This window comes from Neolamprologus multifasciatus, chromosome 11 (assembly GCF_963576455.1).
Source record: "Neolamprologus multifasciatus chromosome 11, fNeoMul1.2, whole genome shotgun sequence".
Taxonomy (NCBI): Eukaryota; Metazoa; Chordata; class Actinopteri; order Cichliformes; family Cichlidae; genus Neolamprologus; species Neolamprologus multifasciatus.
The window spans coordinates 36,331,189-36,351,759 of NC_140449.1; the positions used below are offsets into that span (position 1 = coordinate 36,331,189).

The 20,571-nt window shown below is 46.4% G+C and overlaps 1 protein-coding gene across 2 annotated transcripts in view; it reads right to left on the reverse strand.

Annotated features, from left to right (window-relative positions):
- The window catches only part of kcnv1 (potassium voltage-gated channel modifier subfamily V member 1), a 16,794-nt gene extending 1,045 nt beyond the window's left edge, over positions 1–15,749 (reverse strand). The window contains exons 1-5 of one of the 2 annotated variants that reach the window (XR_014876930.1): positions 15,381–15,749; positions 12,730–13,049; positions 9,565–10,232; positions 5,735–7,136; positions 1–1,241 (exon numbers count right to left, since the gene is read on the reverse strand). The exon at positions 1–1,241 is cut by the window's left edge and continues 1,045 nt beyond it. Coding sequence is in view for 1 of the 2 variants with exons in the window: in XM_085177956.1 (XP_085034082.1) it covers positions 6,625–7,136; positions 9,565–10,232; positions 12,730–13,049; positions 15,381–15,686 (1,806 nt within the window). In the remaining variant the exon portion in view is untranslated. Of the gene's footprint in view, positions 1,242–2,563; positions 7,137–9,564; positions 10,233–12,729; positions 13,050–15,380 lie in introns of those variants that run through there. The other variant, XM_085177956.1, reaches the window with a different exon arrangement.
- Between the last annotated feature and the right edge of the window lie 4,822 nt (positions 15,750–20,571).

Below are 20,571 nucleotides of genomic sequence, written 5' to 3' on the forward strand. Positions count from 1 at the left end.
AGCACGCTCAGTGAGAGACTGAGATTACCCATGATGCACCACTGAACGACACAGGAAGTGATTCCTGCCTGTGGCTCCCTGTATAACTCCTCCATGTAACACACTGAACGCTGCAATAGTTACAGCCTGTTTGCACTCTGCTCTACTCAGTAATGTCTTTGATATTTATTACTGATGGTTCGTATATATTGTTAAATCTGTAACTACTGTACTGTTAAATAGTTTAGTCTGTTTCTGCACTGGAGCAACTGTAACTCCTGTAACTGTAATCCTTTCCTTAGGATTCATAAATATGCTGATTCTGTTCGGCTCTTTGAAGCTTGTCCGTCACCATCTACGTCCTGGAGTCTGCGTTTAATTAGCCTGCCCCTGAGCAGAGGAAGAGCAAACGCAGCATCAGCTTCACCCTCGGCTCTCAGCTTCTGGAGTTTGTGTTTTTTAGGCGAATACACTTCATGTTCCTCTGAATGGGCCTCCGTGTCCTCACCGCCAGCCTGTCTGTGCTTCATTACAGTGGGACATAAAACAGCTCAAAGGTAGAGCGCTGTGACGCTCCGATCACCAGGAGAAGCACTCGGAGCGCCTCTGACAACAGAGCCTGCGACTTCCTGAAAGTGTTTGCAGATGTGAGGAGCTTCATCCTGTTGGCTGATTTAACTGCTCCTGTTTTTCATCCAGCGGCCTCGGTGTTTGGAGTGCGGCTGCACAGCGTCAGCGTCAGCTGGCTCCGAGGTTCAGCAGCTTTGCTGTGCCTCACTTCAGGCTCCGCCCCCAACTGTCAGCAGGAGAGTTTCTGAAGAACAGCCATGATCTGAAGCTGAGATTTTATCCATGCTCATGATTTTAACCAGATTAAACCGACTCCGACACTCCACAGTTTACTTTCTGTCGTTTTGTGTGAGGAGGCGAGCTGAGTGCATGAATGAACAAAAATGAGCCTTTTGGTAAACATCATCATCACCACCATCATCATCATCACCACCATCATCACCACCACCACCATCATCACCACCATCATCAGCGTGGATTAAGATCAGGCTTCAAACTAAAGCATATAGTTAGTGCTGGACCAGGTGACCCTGAATCCTCCCTTAGTTATGCTGCTGTAGGCTGCCGGGGGATTCCCATGATGCACTGGGTGTTTCTTCTTCACTATGTATTAACAGACTTCTCTGCATTGAATCATATCTGTTATTAACCTCTGTCTCTCTTCCACAGCATGTCTTTATCCTGTCTTCCTTCTCAGCAGATGGCCCCGCCCCTCCCTGAGCCTGGTTCTGCTGGACATTTCCAGGCAGAGTACCCGGGATGAGGACACGGAGAAGGTGTTCAGGTGCTTCATGGAGTCCGATCACATCAGCAGAGATTCCTTTGCGAGCTGCAGGTCAGGTCTTGTCTGCTCTTAGTCTCATTACCACTCGTTCGTACGTGACTTCAGCTACTGATGAACTTTTAAGCGAGATCAGGGCAGGGTGGATATTTTCTCCTCAGACTTTCAGATGAACCCGAACGCTGTGACCTCTGCCCTCCTGTGACCTCTGCTCTCCCTCTGCAGTCTCTCTCTGTGGATGTCTGCCATCTTCCTCCTTAAACGCCTGAAATGCAAATGTGATGTTCCAGTTTCTGTGTCACTGCACTGCTGCTGGCATCAAACCGAGAATCCAGGTCAGCCATGAAAGCAGCCAGCAGGAGGTCATGTGATCTGTACCTGTGCTGCAGAAACAAGCCTCCGTCAGCATCGGCGTGTCCTCAACAACGCAGCAGCTTCACGTGTCCTCTGAGACACCTGCACACAGACACGTTCACGTGTTCAGACTGTCATGTTCACCTTACACGTGGCGAGCGTTCTGAACGCTCATGCTGCGGTGTTCTCGGCCTCCAGCGTGCATTCAGCCGGTCGCAGCAGGCTTCCTGCAGCTTCAGGCGAGTTGCAATGAAATTAGATCAAATTAGAGACACTGGGAGCGGAGCATGCGTCTGAGCCACAGACTGAGAGACTGTTTGGAGGTTTTTAGGTGGAAAATAAAGTCAAGTCAGAAAAATGTAGAGACCTGATCTAACAGACGGGCGGGCTGATGGCGTGAAGGAGATGATGATGGTGGGTCGTACTGACAGAGGATGCTGACCATCTGCAGAGATCAGAGAAGTGAGAGCAGCTTTAAACACCCAGCGGTTGGATTCACAACTTCAGGCGTTACCATGGTATTTGAGGCGACCTCTGTGACCTCAGCAGAGCGGTGGCCTGGAAACAGGAAGCAGCAGGATACCAGAAACACCGCGGGGGTCCTCCTGCTGCAGCCGCTGAGGCGTGCGTCCACTGTGAGACGACGCCACAGGAAGGTCAGAGCCATCACGGTGGGGCGTGAACATCTCACGTCTCACTCAGACCTTCACCGTGCTGACCTCACAGCCTCCACCAATCATCTCACTTCATTTCCATTTTATTTATACAGCATCAAATCACAACAACAGTCGCCTCAAGGTGCTTTAAATCGTAAGGTAAAGATCCTACAATAACAGAGGGAAACCCCGACAGTCTGACACCCCTCTGTGAGCAGCACCTGGGTGACAGTGGGAAGGAAAAACTTCCTTTTAACAGGAAGAAACCTCCAGCAGAACCAGGCTCAGTCAATGAGTCCCACCTGTGAACACGAAGGTTTTTAATCTTCAGCAGAAAACTGCTGAGAGCTCGTTAATTCAAACAAACAACAAATCTGTCCAATGAGAGCTGAGCTCACGTGACTGTCCAATGAGAGCTGAGCTCACGTGACTGTCCAATGAGAGCTGAGCTCACGTGACTCTGTCCAATGAGAGCTGAGCTCACCTGTTCCCTCTCCTGCAGACCATCCCAGGAAACATTTCCATGATGAACAACTGTCAGCTGACACAACTGGGCATGCTCAGATCATGTGTCCAAATTAACAGCATCACCCGAGTGCTCCTGTTAGGCTTCCTGTCATGAAACACGTTCTCAGCTGGAGGAAGCTCACAAGGAGAAAGTCCACCCTCACCTCTGACCTCTGACTTCCAGCAGACGATAGTCCGGACACGTTTATCCTGAGTGTGAGACAGACACTTTTAAGATTAGGCTCCCTGAGCCTGGTTCTGTTGGAGGTTTCTTCCTGTTAAAATGGAGTTTTTCCTTCCTGCTGTTGCCAAAGTGCTGCTTATAGGGGGTCATGTGATTGTTGGGTTTTCTCTTTGGGGTTCACCTTCCAATACAAAGTGCCCCGAGGTGACTGTTGTGGGGATTTGGTGTAGAAATAAAATTGAATTGTGCACATTGAGCCTTTCAGAATAAAAGACTGTATTTTTTATCTTCAGCAGTTAGCTTGGTGGCCACGCCAGAGATGGGCAGTAACGCGTTACAAGTAACGCATTACTGTAATCCGATTACTTTTTTTGAGCAACGAGTAAAGTAAGGGATTACTATTGCAAAAAAGGTAATTAGATTACTGTTACTTTCCCGTAGGAACGCTGCGTTACTGCGTTACTAAAACCGTGATTTTTTGCGAGAATGTCTCATGACAGTGACGTAAGCGAGTGCGACGTTCGTGACAACAGCTGTGTGCAGATCAACAATGGATCATATATCGAGTGCAGAGAGAGTATGAGCGTGCAGCGTTTAAAGCGTGGAAGTACTGACCTTACTTTGAGTTTGATTCCATAAAAAGTGACAAAAACATTAGTGTCCGTTGTGCGTGGGAAGAAAACTTCTTTTTACAGCAAAAAAAACCCTAAACTTCCGAACAAGCACCGAGTAGCTACGACGTAATGGGAAACTCACAGAGAAACTCGCGGATTCTTCCACTGACCGCTGCACACCTGCACCAGGGTAAACCTCCGCCTGCCCCACTCCTGCTTTACAGGTGAAAATAGAGCAACAGGACCGCTAGTCTTTGACTTTATTTATTTTCTGTTGTGTTTTACTTGCATCTATTTGAAAGACTGAGAGTAAACACACAAAATTATTTTATTTTATGTGCTGGAATGTGCAGAAAATAGGTTTAAATGTTAAACTAATTTCTTCCAGTCAGAGAATGTTGCAGATAATTAAATTTTTGCTTGATGCATAAAGTTAAAAGATTAAAACTAATAAAACAAGTTTTAAAAAGAGACTTTTCCATTTGATTACATTTTGTATGATGATTATGTAGTAACTAATTACTCTTGAAAATAAGTAATCAGTAAAGTAGCGGGATTACGTTTTTGGGAAGTAATCAGTAATTAGTTACTGATTACTTTTTTCAAGTAATCTTCCCAACACTGGTCCACGCACAGTGTTGGGAAGGTTACTTTTAAAATGTATTCCATTACAGATTACAGATTACATGCCCCAAAATGTATTCTGTAACGTATTCTGAATACTTTGGATTACTTAATACATTATCATGCTGTTTACAACTACATGAATGTACTATTGCTGTGATTTATTACTGTTACTGAAGGTCCGCGGCTCCGAACCGTAGTAAAGGGACCTCTGGCTAATACGTCGGGTTCTGTGTCGGCTCGTAGCTGAAAACTAGCTTTACTTTGTTGTCTGGGTCACTTTGCTAGCAGAGACAGAGAGAGGCGTTGAAAGGCTGCTCCAACAGAACTTATTGTTTCGGAGGAAAACACGAACACGGTGTACAGTCGAGTCTTAATAGCTTACTTACAACTGGGCTCGTCAGGCTCTCTTCTTGGCTGCAGTGGTTATTATTATATTTACATGCTTCCAGCTCCCGTTTCTGCTCGATGACAGCTCGTACTTTTCCTTTTTCTCCCTCCTCGCTCACAGACACATCACGGGTCCATCCTCCCTGCAGCACGGACTACACCATCATGCTTCAGGGCGATGCCTGTAACACTCTGCTATTGCCTTCATATTAAAATCATTTTTTGAACAATAATATTTCTTCCCGTCATTATGCGGCAGCAAGTAGAGGTGACCTGGGCCGTGAGACTGAGACACAGACATCAGAGCCTCTTAATGCGTGTTTGTTTGGGTTTCCATCGGCGTGGAAACCAGAAACAGAGAGGGCATCACCGAACATATGAAACAGGAAGTACTGCCGTGTAATCCATTTATTTCAACAAAGTAACTGTATTCTAAATACCACCTTTTTAAACGGTAACTGTAACGGAATACAGTTACTCATATTCTGTATTTTAAATACGTAACAGCGGTACATGTACTCTGTTACTCACCAACACTGTCCACACAGGACTAATAAAACCTTCACTGGATGCCAGCTTGCTCTGCAGCACACTTTTTACCCACACCAGTGTTTGAGGGCTCCTCATGTCTCTGCGGCTTCGTTGGGCTCTGCCTCAGATATTTGCACTCTTCAGTTCTGCAGCTCCCTGAAGTCTCCGAGTCTGCATCAGTGACAAGTTTTAACTGTTGTGGTCCTGGGCCGTTTTCAGTTATGGTTTTTCTGCTTGTTCTTTGTTTTTGTCGTTCAGTTTTGCGTCCCAGTTTTACTTCCTGTTTTGTTTTCCATGATGTTGTTCTCTGTTTTTTCCAGTGTTTGTATAATATACTTATTGTAGATATTTACTTGTCGCAGATAAATACAACAAAATAAAACCAGTACCGGTGCCGGAAAAGACCCAGGGAAACCGAGTTAACCATAAAAACGATAACCCCCCCCCCATAAATTTCCCGCCCGAGCCTCAACTCTCAGGGCCCGGTACCAAACGACTCACGGGGGTTGGAGACCGCTGTTTTATCCTGTCTTCCTTCTCTCACCCCAACCAATCACAGCAGATGGCCCCGCCCCTCCCTGAGCCTGGTTCTGCTGGAGGTTTCTTCCTGTTAAAAGGGAGTTTTTCCTTCCCACTGTCACCAAAGTGCTGCTCATAGGGGGTCATATGATTGTTGGGTTTTTCTCTGTAGAGTCTGCCTTTCAAAATAAAGCGCCTTGAGGCGACTGTTGTTGTGATTTGGCTGTTTGAATAAAACGGAATTGAATGACATAATAATAATAGTGTAATAACATTATAATAACAGCTGATGACATAATAATAATAATAATAATGATGATGATGATGATGATGATATACTAATGATGGCGAGCTTTCAGTTTATCTCCTCCCCCGAGTCTGTATTTTCTTTACCTTCCACATCGACACCACGACAGAAATGAATCACAAACCATCCTTGAATAAAGCTTTATTGATCGTGACGATGATGATTGAACACGGGTTTCATTGCCTGTGAGTGAAACGTGTAGCTGAAGATCAAAGCACAGATTTAATGTTAGACGTGTAAGACAAACCCAACAGCCAATCAGAACAAGCCTGCGTGCGCTCATCTGAGGATTTTTAATGTTCAGACTTGCAGTCACACCCACTGCTCATGAGGAAGACATGTTTTATTTGGGGGCGGGGCTAATGTTCAGAGAGGAACATTAGCCCCAGGTGTTTTGTGAATAAAGTCATGAATTAAACGGGAACACGCTGCTGCTGGGCGTGACACAGAATGTACGGCGGGACGGTCTGAGCATGCTCACACTCGTCTTCCTGGCTCCACCTTCCTGCTGTCGTCCTCCTGTCCAATCACGGGCTCTGCTGCTGCTGGGGTCATCGTGTGTGCGTTTCTCAGAGGGGTCAGAGGTCATAGGGGCGGGGCCGTTCTTGCTACCACCACAGCTCGTCACCCCCGCTGCTTCTAGTGCTCGCCCTCTCCCGCCCGTGCAGCCTCATCATCTCCAGCACGCTCCGGGCATAGGCGTCCCTCAGGTTCACGCCCGGCCCCGCCTCCCCCACCGAGCCACGGGCCAGCCGCTTCAGCATCTCGCCGTGTCGTATCGCCGCCTCCTTCGTCTTCAGGGTGAAGTAGCAGGCAGAGAAGCGGTCGTTGATGATGGCGATGGGGAGCGCCAGGATTAGGATCCCAGACAGGATGCAGAGGAAGGCGAGCACCTTACCCACCGCCGTGTCGGGCCGTACGTCTCCGTAGCCCACCGTGGTCATAGACGTGGTCGCCCACCACCAGGCGGTGGGAACGCTGGTGAAGGTGGTGGCAGGAAGGTCGTGCTCCAGGGCGAAGACTGCGGCCGCGAAGATGGAGATGCCCACACCGAGGAAGAGGAGCAGAAGGCCGACCTCCTCGTAGCACTGCGCGATGGTCATACCGAGAGACTTCAAACCTGGAAGGAAGAGAGACGGAGGTCACAGACGGCGTTCATACACCTCTCACTATTATCCTGTCTTTGTCACGACTTCCTCCCCCAAACCCAACGCTCCTTTCCTGCTGCACGTTTCTTCCTGTTCCAAGCGAGTTTTTCCTTCCCGCTGTCGCCAAAGTCTGATTCTCTGGATTATTGCAGGGCCTACCTCACAATATAAAGATCCTCAAGGCAAGTTCTTATGATTCTTCGTCACATTACATATATAGTCAATTCATATGTATATAAATATATATATATTTTTTAAAACCGTCGACTAAAGAGAAGAAGAAATCGCGACTCAAACAGGCCACAGCAGCAGCGAAACGCCGTGAACAGCCATGTTGCCGAGAGCAGCCGATGACTTCCTTTCTGTCATGTTTGTGAGAATAATTTTAATTTTGGATCTGTGACTTCACATCGCTTTATTTATTTTCCTGTCCTCGTCTCTCGGACTGTGAGGACTGAAGCTGAGAACAACAAGCGGCTGAAAGAACAGGTGATGCTACACAGTAACACAGCGTTCGCCGGCGTTCACGCCACAGCGACTCATCGGTGTGCTCTCCTCAGGCAGGAAGGAGAAAGCTGCTGACTTTCAGGACGACCCGCTCGTCTGGAGCTGTCTGAGGGTTTGGATCCTCTCTGAGAGGAAGGTTTGAGGAGCCAATAAAAAGCTTTCTGGTTCATTTGACAACGTCAGGGTTTGGAGATCCTGTGATGTTGTTGGATCTTCAGTCCTGATCTTTAGTTCCCTCGTGGTTCGTTTTTAGGTCACGGGAGATGAAGCCTCTTCAGGACTCTGGCGCTGTGATGTGTGTTCGTGCAGCAGCTGTTGTACCTGCAGATCACACTTGTAACCTATTTTTCTCTCGTTTCACAGCCTGACTTCAGTCTTTTCTCTGTATTATTTATTTTAATAGTTTAAGATGATTAAAGTTTCTCCCGCTGCCGTTTCTTTTATTATTCATGAGCTGAGTCCAGGGATGATCATCCTTCCCCAAATCACTCAGATCAAAGCGCTCGTACGTCAGCCTGACACGCTCACGTCATCATTCTTCCTCGCTCATTCGCAGGATGAGGATCTATATATATTTTGGTCTTTGTTGTCCTCGGAGAGCCTCCGGCTGTAATCTCCCAGCAGCGGCTTCGCTCTGACAGGATTTCTTCTTCTCTCCCCGGATCTTTGCATCACGTCTTAAATCCGTCACATGCAGCGCTCTAACAAAACCGCCATTTCAGGCGCCACGAGTCTGATCTCACTCCTACTTTTACAGGAACTGACTTCACCCTCTGCACATCCTCCTTCACTATGAACCTCCACCTGCCTGCAGCTCCATCGTCATCCTCCACCCTCCCTCTCTGCACATGCTCAGACCATCTGAGCCGTCCCTCATGTCCAGCCTGCTCACCGAACACCTGAACACCTTCAGCTCGGCTCCACCCATCACAGCAGGTCTCACCTCCATCCTTTGACCTTCCCTTTTCACGGTGTCCTTCTGTCACACTTGCCTCCACCCGCTCCACCTGCCTGCACTCTCTTCGTCACCTGTCTGTAGACGGTTGAGCCCAGGTGTTTAAACTCCACCTGTCCACCTGCCTCTCTCTCATTCGCACACATGGATTGTTTCATCTTCTACGACTTTCGTTCCTCTTCTCTCCAGGCTCACCTCCACCTCTGCAGAGCAGACCTCCACCTGCTCTAAGCTCTCACTCCTCCTCCTGCCTGACATCATCTGCAAACAGGAAGGGCCTCAGAGCAGATGTACTCCCACCTCCACCTTTATCCCAGCTGTCACTCATACGCAGCCTCACCACAAATGAAGGCTTTCAGGTGCTGATGTGGTGTTTTGTGCTGCTGTGATGCTCATGCAGAGCAGGAAAGCCTTTAAAGTAACTCACTAACAATTATCACTGACCGGCTGAATACATCCAACACGTTTCATTTCTCCTTCGTTAAGATATTTGAGTTTAAAGAAAAGACAGAGCAGCTGGAAATGTGATCAGAGTCAGTGAGACTGAATCTGATTGGAGGCGTCTGCTCGTTTACTCTCAGATGATGATGATGATGATGCTGAAGATCTTGCCTATATCTCAATTTCTTGTACAGGAGGAAGAACAGAGTTCCTGCTGTGAGCAACTCAATTCAATTCAGTTTTATTTACACAACAAATGTCGCCTCAAGGCGCTTCATAGATACAGAGAAAAACCCAACAATCATATGACCCCCTATGAGCAGCACTTTGGCGACAGTGGGAAGGAAAAACTCCCTTTTAACAGGAAGAAACCTCCAGCAGAACCAGGCTCAGGGAGGGGCGGGGCCATCTGCTGTGATTGGTTGAGAAGGAGGACAGGATAAAGACATGCTGTGGAGGAGAGACAGAGGTTAATAACAGGTATGAGGAGTTTTTACCTGTCGAGTGCCGGCCCAGCTTCAGCATGCGGAGCGACCTCAGGAGGCGGAGCACCTGCAGCACACGGCCCATGTTCTCCAGCTCAGTGGATCCTCCGTGGATGTTCTCCACCGCCAGTGTCACGTAGAACGGGAGGATGGCGAGCAGATCGATCACGTTGGGGATGCTCCGACTGAATCGGCACTTGTCCCTGACGCAGAGGAACCGAAGCACCAGCTCGACCGTGAACCACACGACGCACACGTATTCCAGGGCGTCGAAGAGCAGCGGAGCACCGATGCCGAGGCCGCCCGCTCCAAAGTCCTCGCCTAAGTCCAGCGAGATGAGCACCATGTTGATGACCGACAACACCACGAAGAACATCGAGAGCGAGCCGAAGGTCCGAGCAGCGCGCGATGACTCGGGTTTCTCGAGGACGTCCCAGAGACGGCGGCGAGTGCCTGGGCAGGCGACGCCCGCAAAGTCCTCACCCCCGTCGTCGGCATCGAGCTCCTGCTGTACCTCGAGGCTTTCCTTCTGCTCCTTGCGGCGGTAGTAGCGCTCACGGCAGCAGGGGTTGATGCGGAGCTCGTCGATGCCCCAGTACTCGATCTCCTGCAGGAAGGAGATCTCACACAGCTCCTCCATGACGTGCAGGTGACCCGTCCGGTAGTAGTTCATCACGTACCTGTGGACAAACACACAGGTAAGCTCAGTCTGCACGACTCTGCCTGAAGAAACAGTCCAAACAAACATCTGGACCAGAGCCGTTCAGGGTGCCAGGCTTCACTGCTCCTGCATCCTTCTAAAGTCCAGCAGGGGGCGACTCCTCTGAAGCCTGATTGGACAGAAGTCTACGAGGAGGTGATGCCCCTGCTTAGCCGATCTCTGGGCTCAGTGACGTCCGTCCGTCCGGCTTGAAAGAGCCTTGGCGTCCTTCATCTGAGATAGTCCTCTAATCGTCACCTGTTCGGCGTGATGAACGAAAGGTGGATTAGACTAAAAACAGGACAGAGTCATGTGGTAGCACCGCCGCCTGCCGTGACTCTAAAGGGACTTCCTGTCAGAAACCCATCAGGACGGAGGGACTGAGCTCAGAGATCAGCTGAGTCACCTCGTCAGAGACTTCTGTCCAATCACAGGAGTCGCCCCCTGCTGGATATCACAGTATATGTTCATAAACCTTCAAATTTATTTGGTTTAAGTTAGAGATGGACCGATCCGATATTACGTATCCGTATCGGTCCGATACTGAACCAAATTACTGGATCGGTTATCGGCGAGAAATAAAAAATGTAATCGATCCATTAAATATCAAAAAAGCACCTCACAAAACTTGCTACACGGCGTAACTCGGATCATAACCGTAGCACATGGCAGCAGTGTGGTCACGTGACAGAGCAGCTGTGTGTGTTTGTTGCCTCACTACCAAACCAGCATTTCATCTCCGAGGAAGTTTTCCCAGAGAGAAGTAAAGCAAGTGTGTAAGTTCATCTCTGAATGTTTGTAAAGAGTTCCAGCGTTAAGCTTAACAACCGATATATGGAGACTGCCTCTCTCTCTCTCTCTCTCTCTCTCTCTCTCTCTCTCCTACTTCAATAATAAACTGATCAATGATCAGCTGATCGTCTCTCTTCTTTGTTTCTGGTCCACTTTGCACCAGAAAGAGGAAACCAGCGGCTGAACAACAGCAGCACGTTTAAGCTTGATCAGCTGTTGTTAGAATTTATTTAATATTATTTCTACACCAGGATCTTTTTCTACAGCCGACGTAACTGTGCAGGGGCGGATCTAGCAAAGTTTAGCCAGGGGGGCCGATAGGGCATGAACAGGGAAAAGGGGGCACAAAGACATACTTTTCTTTCTTATTCTCATTTAAAATGTCTAGTTTTTAATAAATAATTATCTGAATCTTACACCCAAAGTTTTAATCTGATGTAAAATATATAGAAGTCCATTACTGTATATAGTAACTGTTAAGTCTAATATACCCTAGTAAGCTACAGTACTTTTTCCTTTGGGAACCATCTGTGCAGTCTGCAATTCTGTTGAAGGAAGATGTTGAATCTATTTAATTATTCTTGAAAAATAATTTATTTCTGTGCATTTTTTTCCACACTGCATAAATTAAAGTTGATTACATTGATTAAGCATCATGAGGTGGAGGGTGGGGGGGGAGTTCCCTATTTTCTTTGCTGGGAGTTTGCAACCCTATTAGTTAGGTTGTTTAATATTTCTGCTAAGTGCTCTTTAAAACACCAGAATAGGGAGGATGGAGCAGGTTTAAGTTTATTAGATTGATCAGTTTTGCTGAACTATGAAATATTTTGGGTGCAGTGTGTTTTTTACATACAGGTATAACAGAACAGCTTTAGTGTTGTTGTTTATTTAAACTTCAGTATGAACTTATACAAAATGCAGCAAGATATTAAAAAACAGTTTTATTGATTAAAAACACACTATATCAGATTCATATCGGTATCGGCAGATATCCAAATTTATGATATCGGTATCGGACATAAAAAAGTGGTATCGTGATCTCTAGTTTAAATCAGACGTCATGAAACAAGAAGAAGAAACTTTATTTCCACGTGTTCAGAGCCCGTCACCGTCTGAGCGCGCCCGTCACGATGCTTACCGTCAGCGTGCCGGACGTGACCCTGCTATTTTACTGCAGAAAACTGAGCCGACTGAGCATGCTCACTCTTCACTTCTTCACCCTCACTAATCTGAACGGAGGTCACCTGAACATAGACCGCCAGCTTCCTCTGAGCGATGGCAAAGATAAAAGGGAAGAAATGCGATCGGATTTTAAATCAGTTGCCATGAAAATATAAAAACAGACAACAACGCCTGAAAATCTGTGTGTGTGTTGATTGGTGTTGTCATGGTAATCTGAAATCCCCACATGATGAAAACAAAAACACTGAACTCAAACCGACTCTGGAAGCTAAAAAAAACAAATAATTGATTTAAATAAAAACTAATAAAAGTAAAAACCTATAATGTCTGCAGCTCTGAACATTTAGCGTTTAATTTCACGTGTCATCAGCGCCGTGTCATCAGCGCCGTGTCATCAGCGCTGTGTCATCAGCGCCGTGTCATCAGCAGCTACAGGCCAGCACAAGCAAGTTAACTTTAACTTTAAACTCGTCGCCTCTGCAGGGAGAAAGAGCGCCACCTACTGGAAAGCCTGGGCGTTCCTGTCAAAGAAGAACTCGTTCTCCAGGAAGTCGGCATCGTCGCAGAGCTCCAGCGCCGAGTCTCGGCTGCAGCAGGCCAGTTTCCCCAGCCGGGTCTCCGGGTAGGACGCCAGCAGATCCTGCGACAGCACGTAGCGACTCCCGCCAACGTTGATGATGAAGAGTGTGTCGCTGACGCAGGACGCCGTCCGCTCGCTGAGGAAGACGCTTGACTCCAAAGAGACCAGGGAGGCGGTGTCGCCACACACCTCGGACCCCAGACCAGCCATCGAGCTGGAGAAGACGCTCATGGTGAGGAGGAGCTGGAGGAGCAGGGGTGAGAAGACAGAGTTCAGCATTTGGCCAACAGGGGGCAGACTGACATGCATCGGCCTGGTTGTTGTTTACGTTTAAATCAACAACACGTGCTGACTGGCTCCTGTCAGGAAGCTTTGACGCGTTTATGAGTAGAAACTGCTAAATAAACATGAGCGACTTTAATCCTGCTGCTGGAGCATCGAGTGTGATCGTTAAAGAAAGCAGCGAGTCAAAACCTTTCTCTGCACCCGTAAACACCCGATTACTCTTTTGTTACTGAGAACAGAGAGAACGAGACGTGTCGCTATACGCAGATGAGACTGTGTTGAGTGGAGGATGCAGGATGCGCCTGCAGCATGGACGAGTCAAAGAGAAGAGGATCAGGCTGAAAGGATGAAGCAGATCTGTGTGGAAATATCGCAGCGCTCCTAATTACTCTGATGAATCTCTTCCTGTCACCATTCATTCCTTTTTCTGTGTCTCTGTCCAAATGTGTCACTCTTACTCTGAATTTTCCACGAGGAGAGAGCGAGGTGCTGCCCACCCCCTGAAAGCGCTGCTGGGTGTGTGAGTCACTAATGAAGCGTCCCAGTGGACTCTCGGATGTGTGGACATAAACTCACTTCCTGTTTGACAGTATTGGCTGTGAAGAACAGCAGGGGGTCGAGCGTCGACACATGTTGGACCTGCGAAGCACGAAGCTCAACATGAGGCTGCGACGGCGGAAACGCCTCGCTGACAGTCAAAACGTCATCCCGTGAGACACTGCTGATGATGCAGCATGGCCGCCTCACACAGCTGTCTCAGGTGGGAACTTTAGAAGCAGGTGAGAAACAGGCACAGGTGAGCTTCACCTGTAGTCTGACACACTGAGGCTGTGCAGCTTTTACGCTCTCTGCACAGAGCGACACCAGTTCACACCTCCAGAGCAGTGAGAGCACCTCTGAGCCTCATCAAGCTCCAACCAAACCTGGAGGACTTCAGGTGAATTTATAATCTTCTGCTCCAGGATATGACCCCTCCCCGGGCGCCCTCTAACTGTGCACCTGTACATCCTGTTCACCGCCGGGTCAACAGACAGATGTTCCTGTTCGGTCTTCGTATGGGGCACAGATGTGCTGCTATCAAACGTTACAGAGCAAAGACGGTTCTACACTGAAGTTCATGTAGAGGCGTTACTTTGGTGCACTGCAGTATTACCGCAGTGGGACCTGTCCCCCTTACAGACTGCACACTCAGACCAGTCAGACCAGTGTGACACTAGTCTGCACATTTAGGTGAAGGAAAGTCAAACTGATGCTTCATGAAGAAGATAAAACCAGCAGTAAAATAAAGACTTCCTGTTTCTGAGCAGAATCACAGGTTTCTTTCACCTTTAACGTGTCGGTTTTATCACATTTTAAAGTTTTTTAAATATATTTTGGGAAGAACTCGAAGCTCAGCGTGAAGCGAAGATTTAAAATGCAAAAACATTGTGTTGCAGGAAAAGGTCACAGCTGGAGGAAACGATGTGACGTCTTTATGTTGCTGTGACAGCTGAACGGCTGCAGGACAGTTTTCATGTTCTGCATCTTTGACCTGTTTCAGGGGCGATTTTGGCCCATTTTTTTTGGGGGGGGGGGGGGGGGTTCCTTCAGCTTCAGCTTCAGCACCCCCAAAATGAATCAAAGCACCCCAAAAGATTTCTTACTTTCTTTGACAATATTTGCTGTTTGTGTGACACACTGCTAAAAATATAAAAAGCATACAGTACTTGGTTGAGATGTAACATTTTAACAACAAAATTATAGATAAAATAACCTTGATCAGATTTGATGGTTTTGTTACAGACTTTTCAAAAAAATGTTTTGCTTTTCTTTCACAAATGTGCGATTAAATTGTGTTAAAATGTACAAAACAGTGATGTCATGTTTTGAGACGAGGAGCCAGGCACAGAGAGACTTGATGAATTTAAGAATCAATTGATTTATCTCGCCTGTCTGGGCAGCTCTCGCCCCCAAAGCTCTAATCCTAGAATCGCCCCTGACCTGTTTACAGGAAGACGATGACCGTGATGATGATGATGATCAAACCCGCAGCAGAATATGAAACATTTCCCTCCGGGACTTGAGGAGAACACAAACACACCTCAGTTTACCCCCCCCCCCCCCCCCCCCCGGTTAAAGTGACAGTTTGGGTCTTTTATTAAAAGACTCGCTGACTCCGTTTGGGGAGAGTCTCTGCATCAGCTGCAGATTACAGACGTGTCCTAAAACACATGCACAGAAATGACAGGTCACAGTTTTCAGACCACCTGAGAGCTGCTTCAGTGAAAACAGCTCAGCTGACGGACTCACCTGCTCCAAATGAAGAGGCGATAGCTCCACGTCCTCACATGCTGACAGCAGAGAGAAAGTCCAGCTGGTGTCAGAGACGAGGAGGTGTTCAGAGAGGAGGTCTGTAGCAGGAGGACCTGGCGCTCTCTCCAGCTCTCTGCTCTCTCTGATTCGCGGTGTGCTTTTAAAACTGAGGCTGTAGGTATGGAGGCCACTTAGTGACACACTGCAGTATGAGGTGGCAAACAAGCAGCACCCTGAGAGCAGCGGTGCAGACGTGTGAGCGTGCATGAAGATGAATAAAGCAAGTACTGAAGTTCCAGTCATGACTGATGTCACATCTTCAGCATCAGTGTTAAAGTGATGTTGGTCATCACAGCTGTGAGAATCATGGCTGAGTATTAGGGGTGGGGAAAAAAATGGATACTATGTAGCATGGTGATATTTTGTTTGCTAATAATGTATGGATACAGGGACAGCAGAAATCGATATTTTGTTACAAAAAGGTTTTTGTGCTCTGACTTCAGAGCATGTTGATCCTTTTTCTGAGCAAGAATCCTGACATTCCTTCACTGTCCAAATGTGTTTAACTTTTTTTTGGCAGCAATAAACATGACAGTTTACTTATTTTAATTTAAGACATGTTTTATTTTAATTAAGTTTAAAACTTTTTTATTTAATGTAAAATTATATTTTGTTTGAATTTACTTTCAAATTCTTCAGTTGCTGAAGGGGCTGCATAGTTTTCATAAACTGCATAGTTCAGAATAGCTATAATTGTACCAGATGGTTGATTCAGTTAAGTTGGACTAGACTGTAATACAAACCGTTCAGTTTGTCAACAATAAAACTGAAATGAGAGAAAGACTGAGTGTGAGACTTTGATATTAGAGAAAATGAATATTGATAAAGTTTACCTTTATGTACAGAATTTGAATATCGCAAAATATTTTAAAAAATTGCAATAATATCGTATCGTGCGTTAAGTATTGTGATAATATTGTATCGTGGGATGTATGGTGATTCCCACCTCTACTGAGTATTGTGGCTGAGTATCATGGCTGAGTATCAGGACTGAGTATCATGGCTGAGTATCATGGCTGAGTATCATGGCTGAGTATCAGGACTGAGTATCGTGGCTGAGTATCAGGACTGAGTATCATGGCTGAGTATCAGGACTGAGTATTGTGGCTGAGTATCAGGACTGAGTATTGTGGCTGAGTATCATGGCTGAGTATCATGGCTGAGTATCAGGACTGAGTATTGTGGCTGAGTATCAGGACTGAGTATCATGGCTGAGTATCAGGACTGAGTATCATGGCTGAGTATCAGGACTGAGTATTGTGGCTGAGTATCAGGACTGAGTATTGTGGCTGAGTATCATGGCTGAGTATCAGGACTGAGTATTGTGGCTGAGTATCAGGACTGAGTATTGTGGCTGAGTATCATGGCTGAGTATCAGGACTGAGTATTGTGGCTGAGTATCAGGACTGAGTATCATGGCTGAGTATTGTGGCTGAGTATTGTGGCTGAGTATCAGGACTGAGTATTGTGGCTGAGTATCATGGCTGAGTATCAGGACTGAGTATCATGGCTGAGTATCAGGACTGAGTATTGTGGCTGAGTATCAGGACTGAGTATCAGGACTGAGTATTGTGGCTGAGTATCAGGACTGAGTATTGTGGCTGAGTATCATGGCTGAGTATCAGGACTGAGTATCATGGCTGAGTATCAGGACTGAGTATTGTGGCTGAGTATCAGGACTGAGTATCATGGCTGAGTATCAGGACTGAGTATTGTGGCTGAGTATCAGGACTGAGTATTGTGGCTGAGTATCATGGCTGAGTATTGTGGCTGAGTATCATGGCTGAGTATCAGGACTGAGTATTGTGGCTGAGTATCAGGACTGAGTATTGTGGCTGAGTATCATGGCTGAGTATCAGGACTGAGTATTGTGGCTGAGTATCAGGACTGAGTATCATGGCTGAGTATTGTGGCTGAGTATTGTGGCTGAGTATCAGGACTGAGTATTGTGGCTGAGTATCATGGCTGAGTATCAGGACTGAGTATCATGGCTGAGTATCAGGACTGAGTATTGTGGCTGAGTATCAGGACTGAGTATCATGGCTGAGTATCAGGACTGAGTATTGTGGCTGAGTATCAGGACTGAGTATTGTGGCTGAGTATCATGGCTGAGTATCAGGACTGAGTATCATGGCTGAGTATCAGGACTGAGTATTGTGGCTGAGTATCAGGACTGAGTATCATGGCTGAGTATCAGGACTGAGTATTGTGGCTGAGTATCAGGACTGAGTATTGTGGCTGAGTATCATGGCTGAGTATCAGGACTGAGTATTGTGGCTGAGTATCAGGACTGAGTATTGTGGCTGAGTATCATGGCTGAGTATCAGGACTGAGTATTGTGGCTGAGTATCAGGACTGAGTATCATGGCTGAGTATCAGGACTGAGTATTGTGGCTGAGTATCAGGACTGAGTATTGTGGCTGAGTATCATGGCTGAGTATCAGGACTGAGTATCATGGCTGAGTATCAGGACTGAGTATTGTGGCTGAGTATCAGGACTGAGTATCATGGCTGAGTATCAGGACTGAGTATTGTGGCTGAGTATCAGGACTGAGTATTGTGGCTGAGTATCATGGCTGAGTATCAGGACTGAGTATCATGGCTGAGTATCAGGACTGAGTATTGTGGCTGAGTATCATGGCTGAGTATCAGGACTGAGTATCATGGCTGAGTATCAGGACTGAGTATTGTGGCTGAGTATCAGGACTGAGTATCATGGCTGAGTATCAGGACTGAGTATTGTGGCTGAGTATCAGGACTGAGTATTGTGGCTGAGTATCATGGCTGAGTATCAGGACTGAGTATCATGGCTGTTTTTCTTAATTTGGATCTGAAACTCTTTGTTGTTCATAGACTAGATTCACGCAGCTCATTTATTCAGTGTTAAAATAATTATTATAGGTAAAAACAGTCTACCTCGAACACAAAGCATAAAGAATGTGTACTCACCATTTCAGGTGTAAAACACTCGGCTGGGCTCACACGCGTTTGTTGACTTTATAAGTCAAAGTGTCGATGAAGCTGGCGGTGACGCTGGCGATGAAGCTGGCGGTGACGCTGGCCCTGCAGCATCGATACAAAATCAGTGTTTGGAGCCGACATTTACATAAAGTTTTATTTCTTAATCATTCTCGGTGTGCTTCACTCTGACACCACGAGGCTTCCGTCAGTAACAAATCTGCCTGCAGTGTAATCTGATTACTTCATTCCCTGCAGGCAGAATTCATGTTTTTGACAGTTTTGCTTTGAATTCTGATTGGACAGTTGACTCTGCCCACTGTGTGGGGTGAAGAGGAGAAGGCGGAGCAGCAACCACCCTGTTCCCGTCCACAGAGATGAAGACAAACATCCAAAGTGTGAAACTTGATAATAACGAGAGCGAGCTGGTGTGCAGCCATACGCGGCATTAATCACCCTCCATACAGGACGCCCCTCCCTCTGAGATGCTGCTGCTCTTGCTAGGCAACAGTGCGACTGAGCCCGAGAATAAAGATGTGCTCCACTTTTGTGAGCCTCACAGACGCTGCTGCCACAGCGCCGCCATGTGTCCGGCCCGGAAATTACCTGCATAGCAAATTCAAAAGTGTTAAATATGTTGGTGTTCGTACAGTTACAGTCTTTAGATGTAAGTCTGAGGTGTAAAATAATACTGTTAAAATCGAGTGTTTCTATATCAAATCTGGAGGCGTTACAATGGAAGCGTGAACTCTTGACCTCTGAACTCTGAACTCCTAAAGGGGCTATGACACTAATATAGTAAATCCACAGACTCGCTCTACAGATTTCTGCCATGCTTGGTAAGTGATTTTTTCTGAGATTGTTTTAATTATTATTACTCTCTTTTACGTTTGTGACTTTTTTTGAGTTGAGACAAAGCGGTGTGAAAGGCATCAGCCTCGCTGATCGGTGAAATCTGTTGTTTGCAGCCAAACGCTACAGCCTTGGAAAACAGCTTGTACACGAATATTCAGTCAGGTTTTGGCTAACTCAGTTACACCTAACACAATGTTTAGATTGTTGACATAATGATGCCACTTGAAGCCTGAAAACCACCAAACCGACGTAGCAACCAGCAGAAGCGCTGACTGTGGGTCGACATCCCTGCAGAGTTTTGTGCACACGGTTCAGGTCCAAATGAAACAGACTGTTTTAAATGTAGTTCGGCATTAATTGTTGTCTGTGTTCTTCAGTTGTTTGAGAGAGCACCATTTTAACAAACGTGTTCTGATATTGGCTTTAAATACGGGCAATGGATTCGTATCTGCAACTGTCTTCTGGGAAAATACAAACTTTTTTTTTTACTGTGCTGCAATTAATTAGTGCATAATTAATCTTTATTGACTCTGCACACAGGATATGCTTGGGAAGGTGGGATATGGGGGAGTTAGAGTTCCACAAAGTGATGAAGGGAGGACGTTCATGTTGTACTGAAGAAAAGAGTAATGAGCGTGCTGTTTGCACTGACCAGCTCACCTATGACCTTTGATAAACAATATTCTGATGAAAGTCAGAACATGTACACGTGGTGCACAGTTCAAAACAAAGGTTTTTCAGAAAAACATGGCCTCTTTTTAATAAACGTTTGTTTCCAAAGGAATTTGTAAAATTTCAGAAGTTTTACGATGAATTAGAAGATAACTCCGATGTAGTTAAAATAAAACTCTGTGAGAGTTAATATATAAACTCTTAACACCTAGTTAACATTAACAAGTGTTAAATTATCAACTCCAGACAGGTTTGGGATTTCACACTAAATCAGAGTTAACGACTCTCCAAAAAGAGTTAAATTAACGCCCATGGAGTGGACCCATATAGAATTTGGGCATGCTGGGTTTGCTGTGTGCTGATGGTTTCACGCCATGAAGCTGCAGACTGAGCGTGCTCACAGTCACGGTTTTAATTTGAAACTCTTCGCATACATTTCCTGTCAGGACTGACAGACGGTGGCGCTGCAGAGGAACGGCCACGCCCTCGTCTTTCTGGGCCATAAAAAGTTCCAGTTCATAATTTGTGCTGCTGTGAGGAAAATCAGGAATCATGAGAGGAAATGATTAAAGGCACCTTTTATTTTCAGACGTGTTGTTGTTGTTTTTAAATGATTCAGATTCATTCTTGGACTCGTTTACAG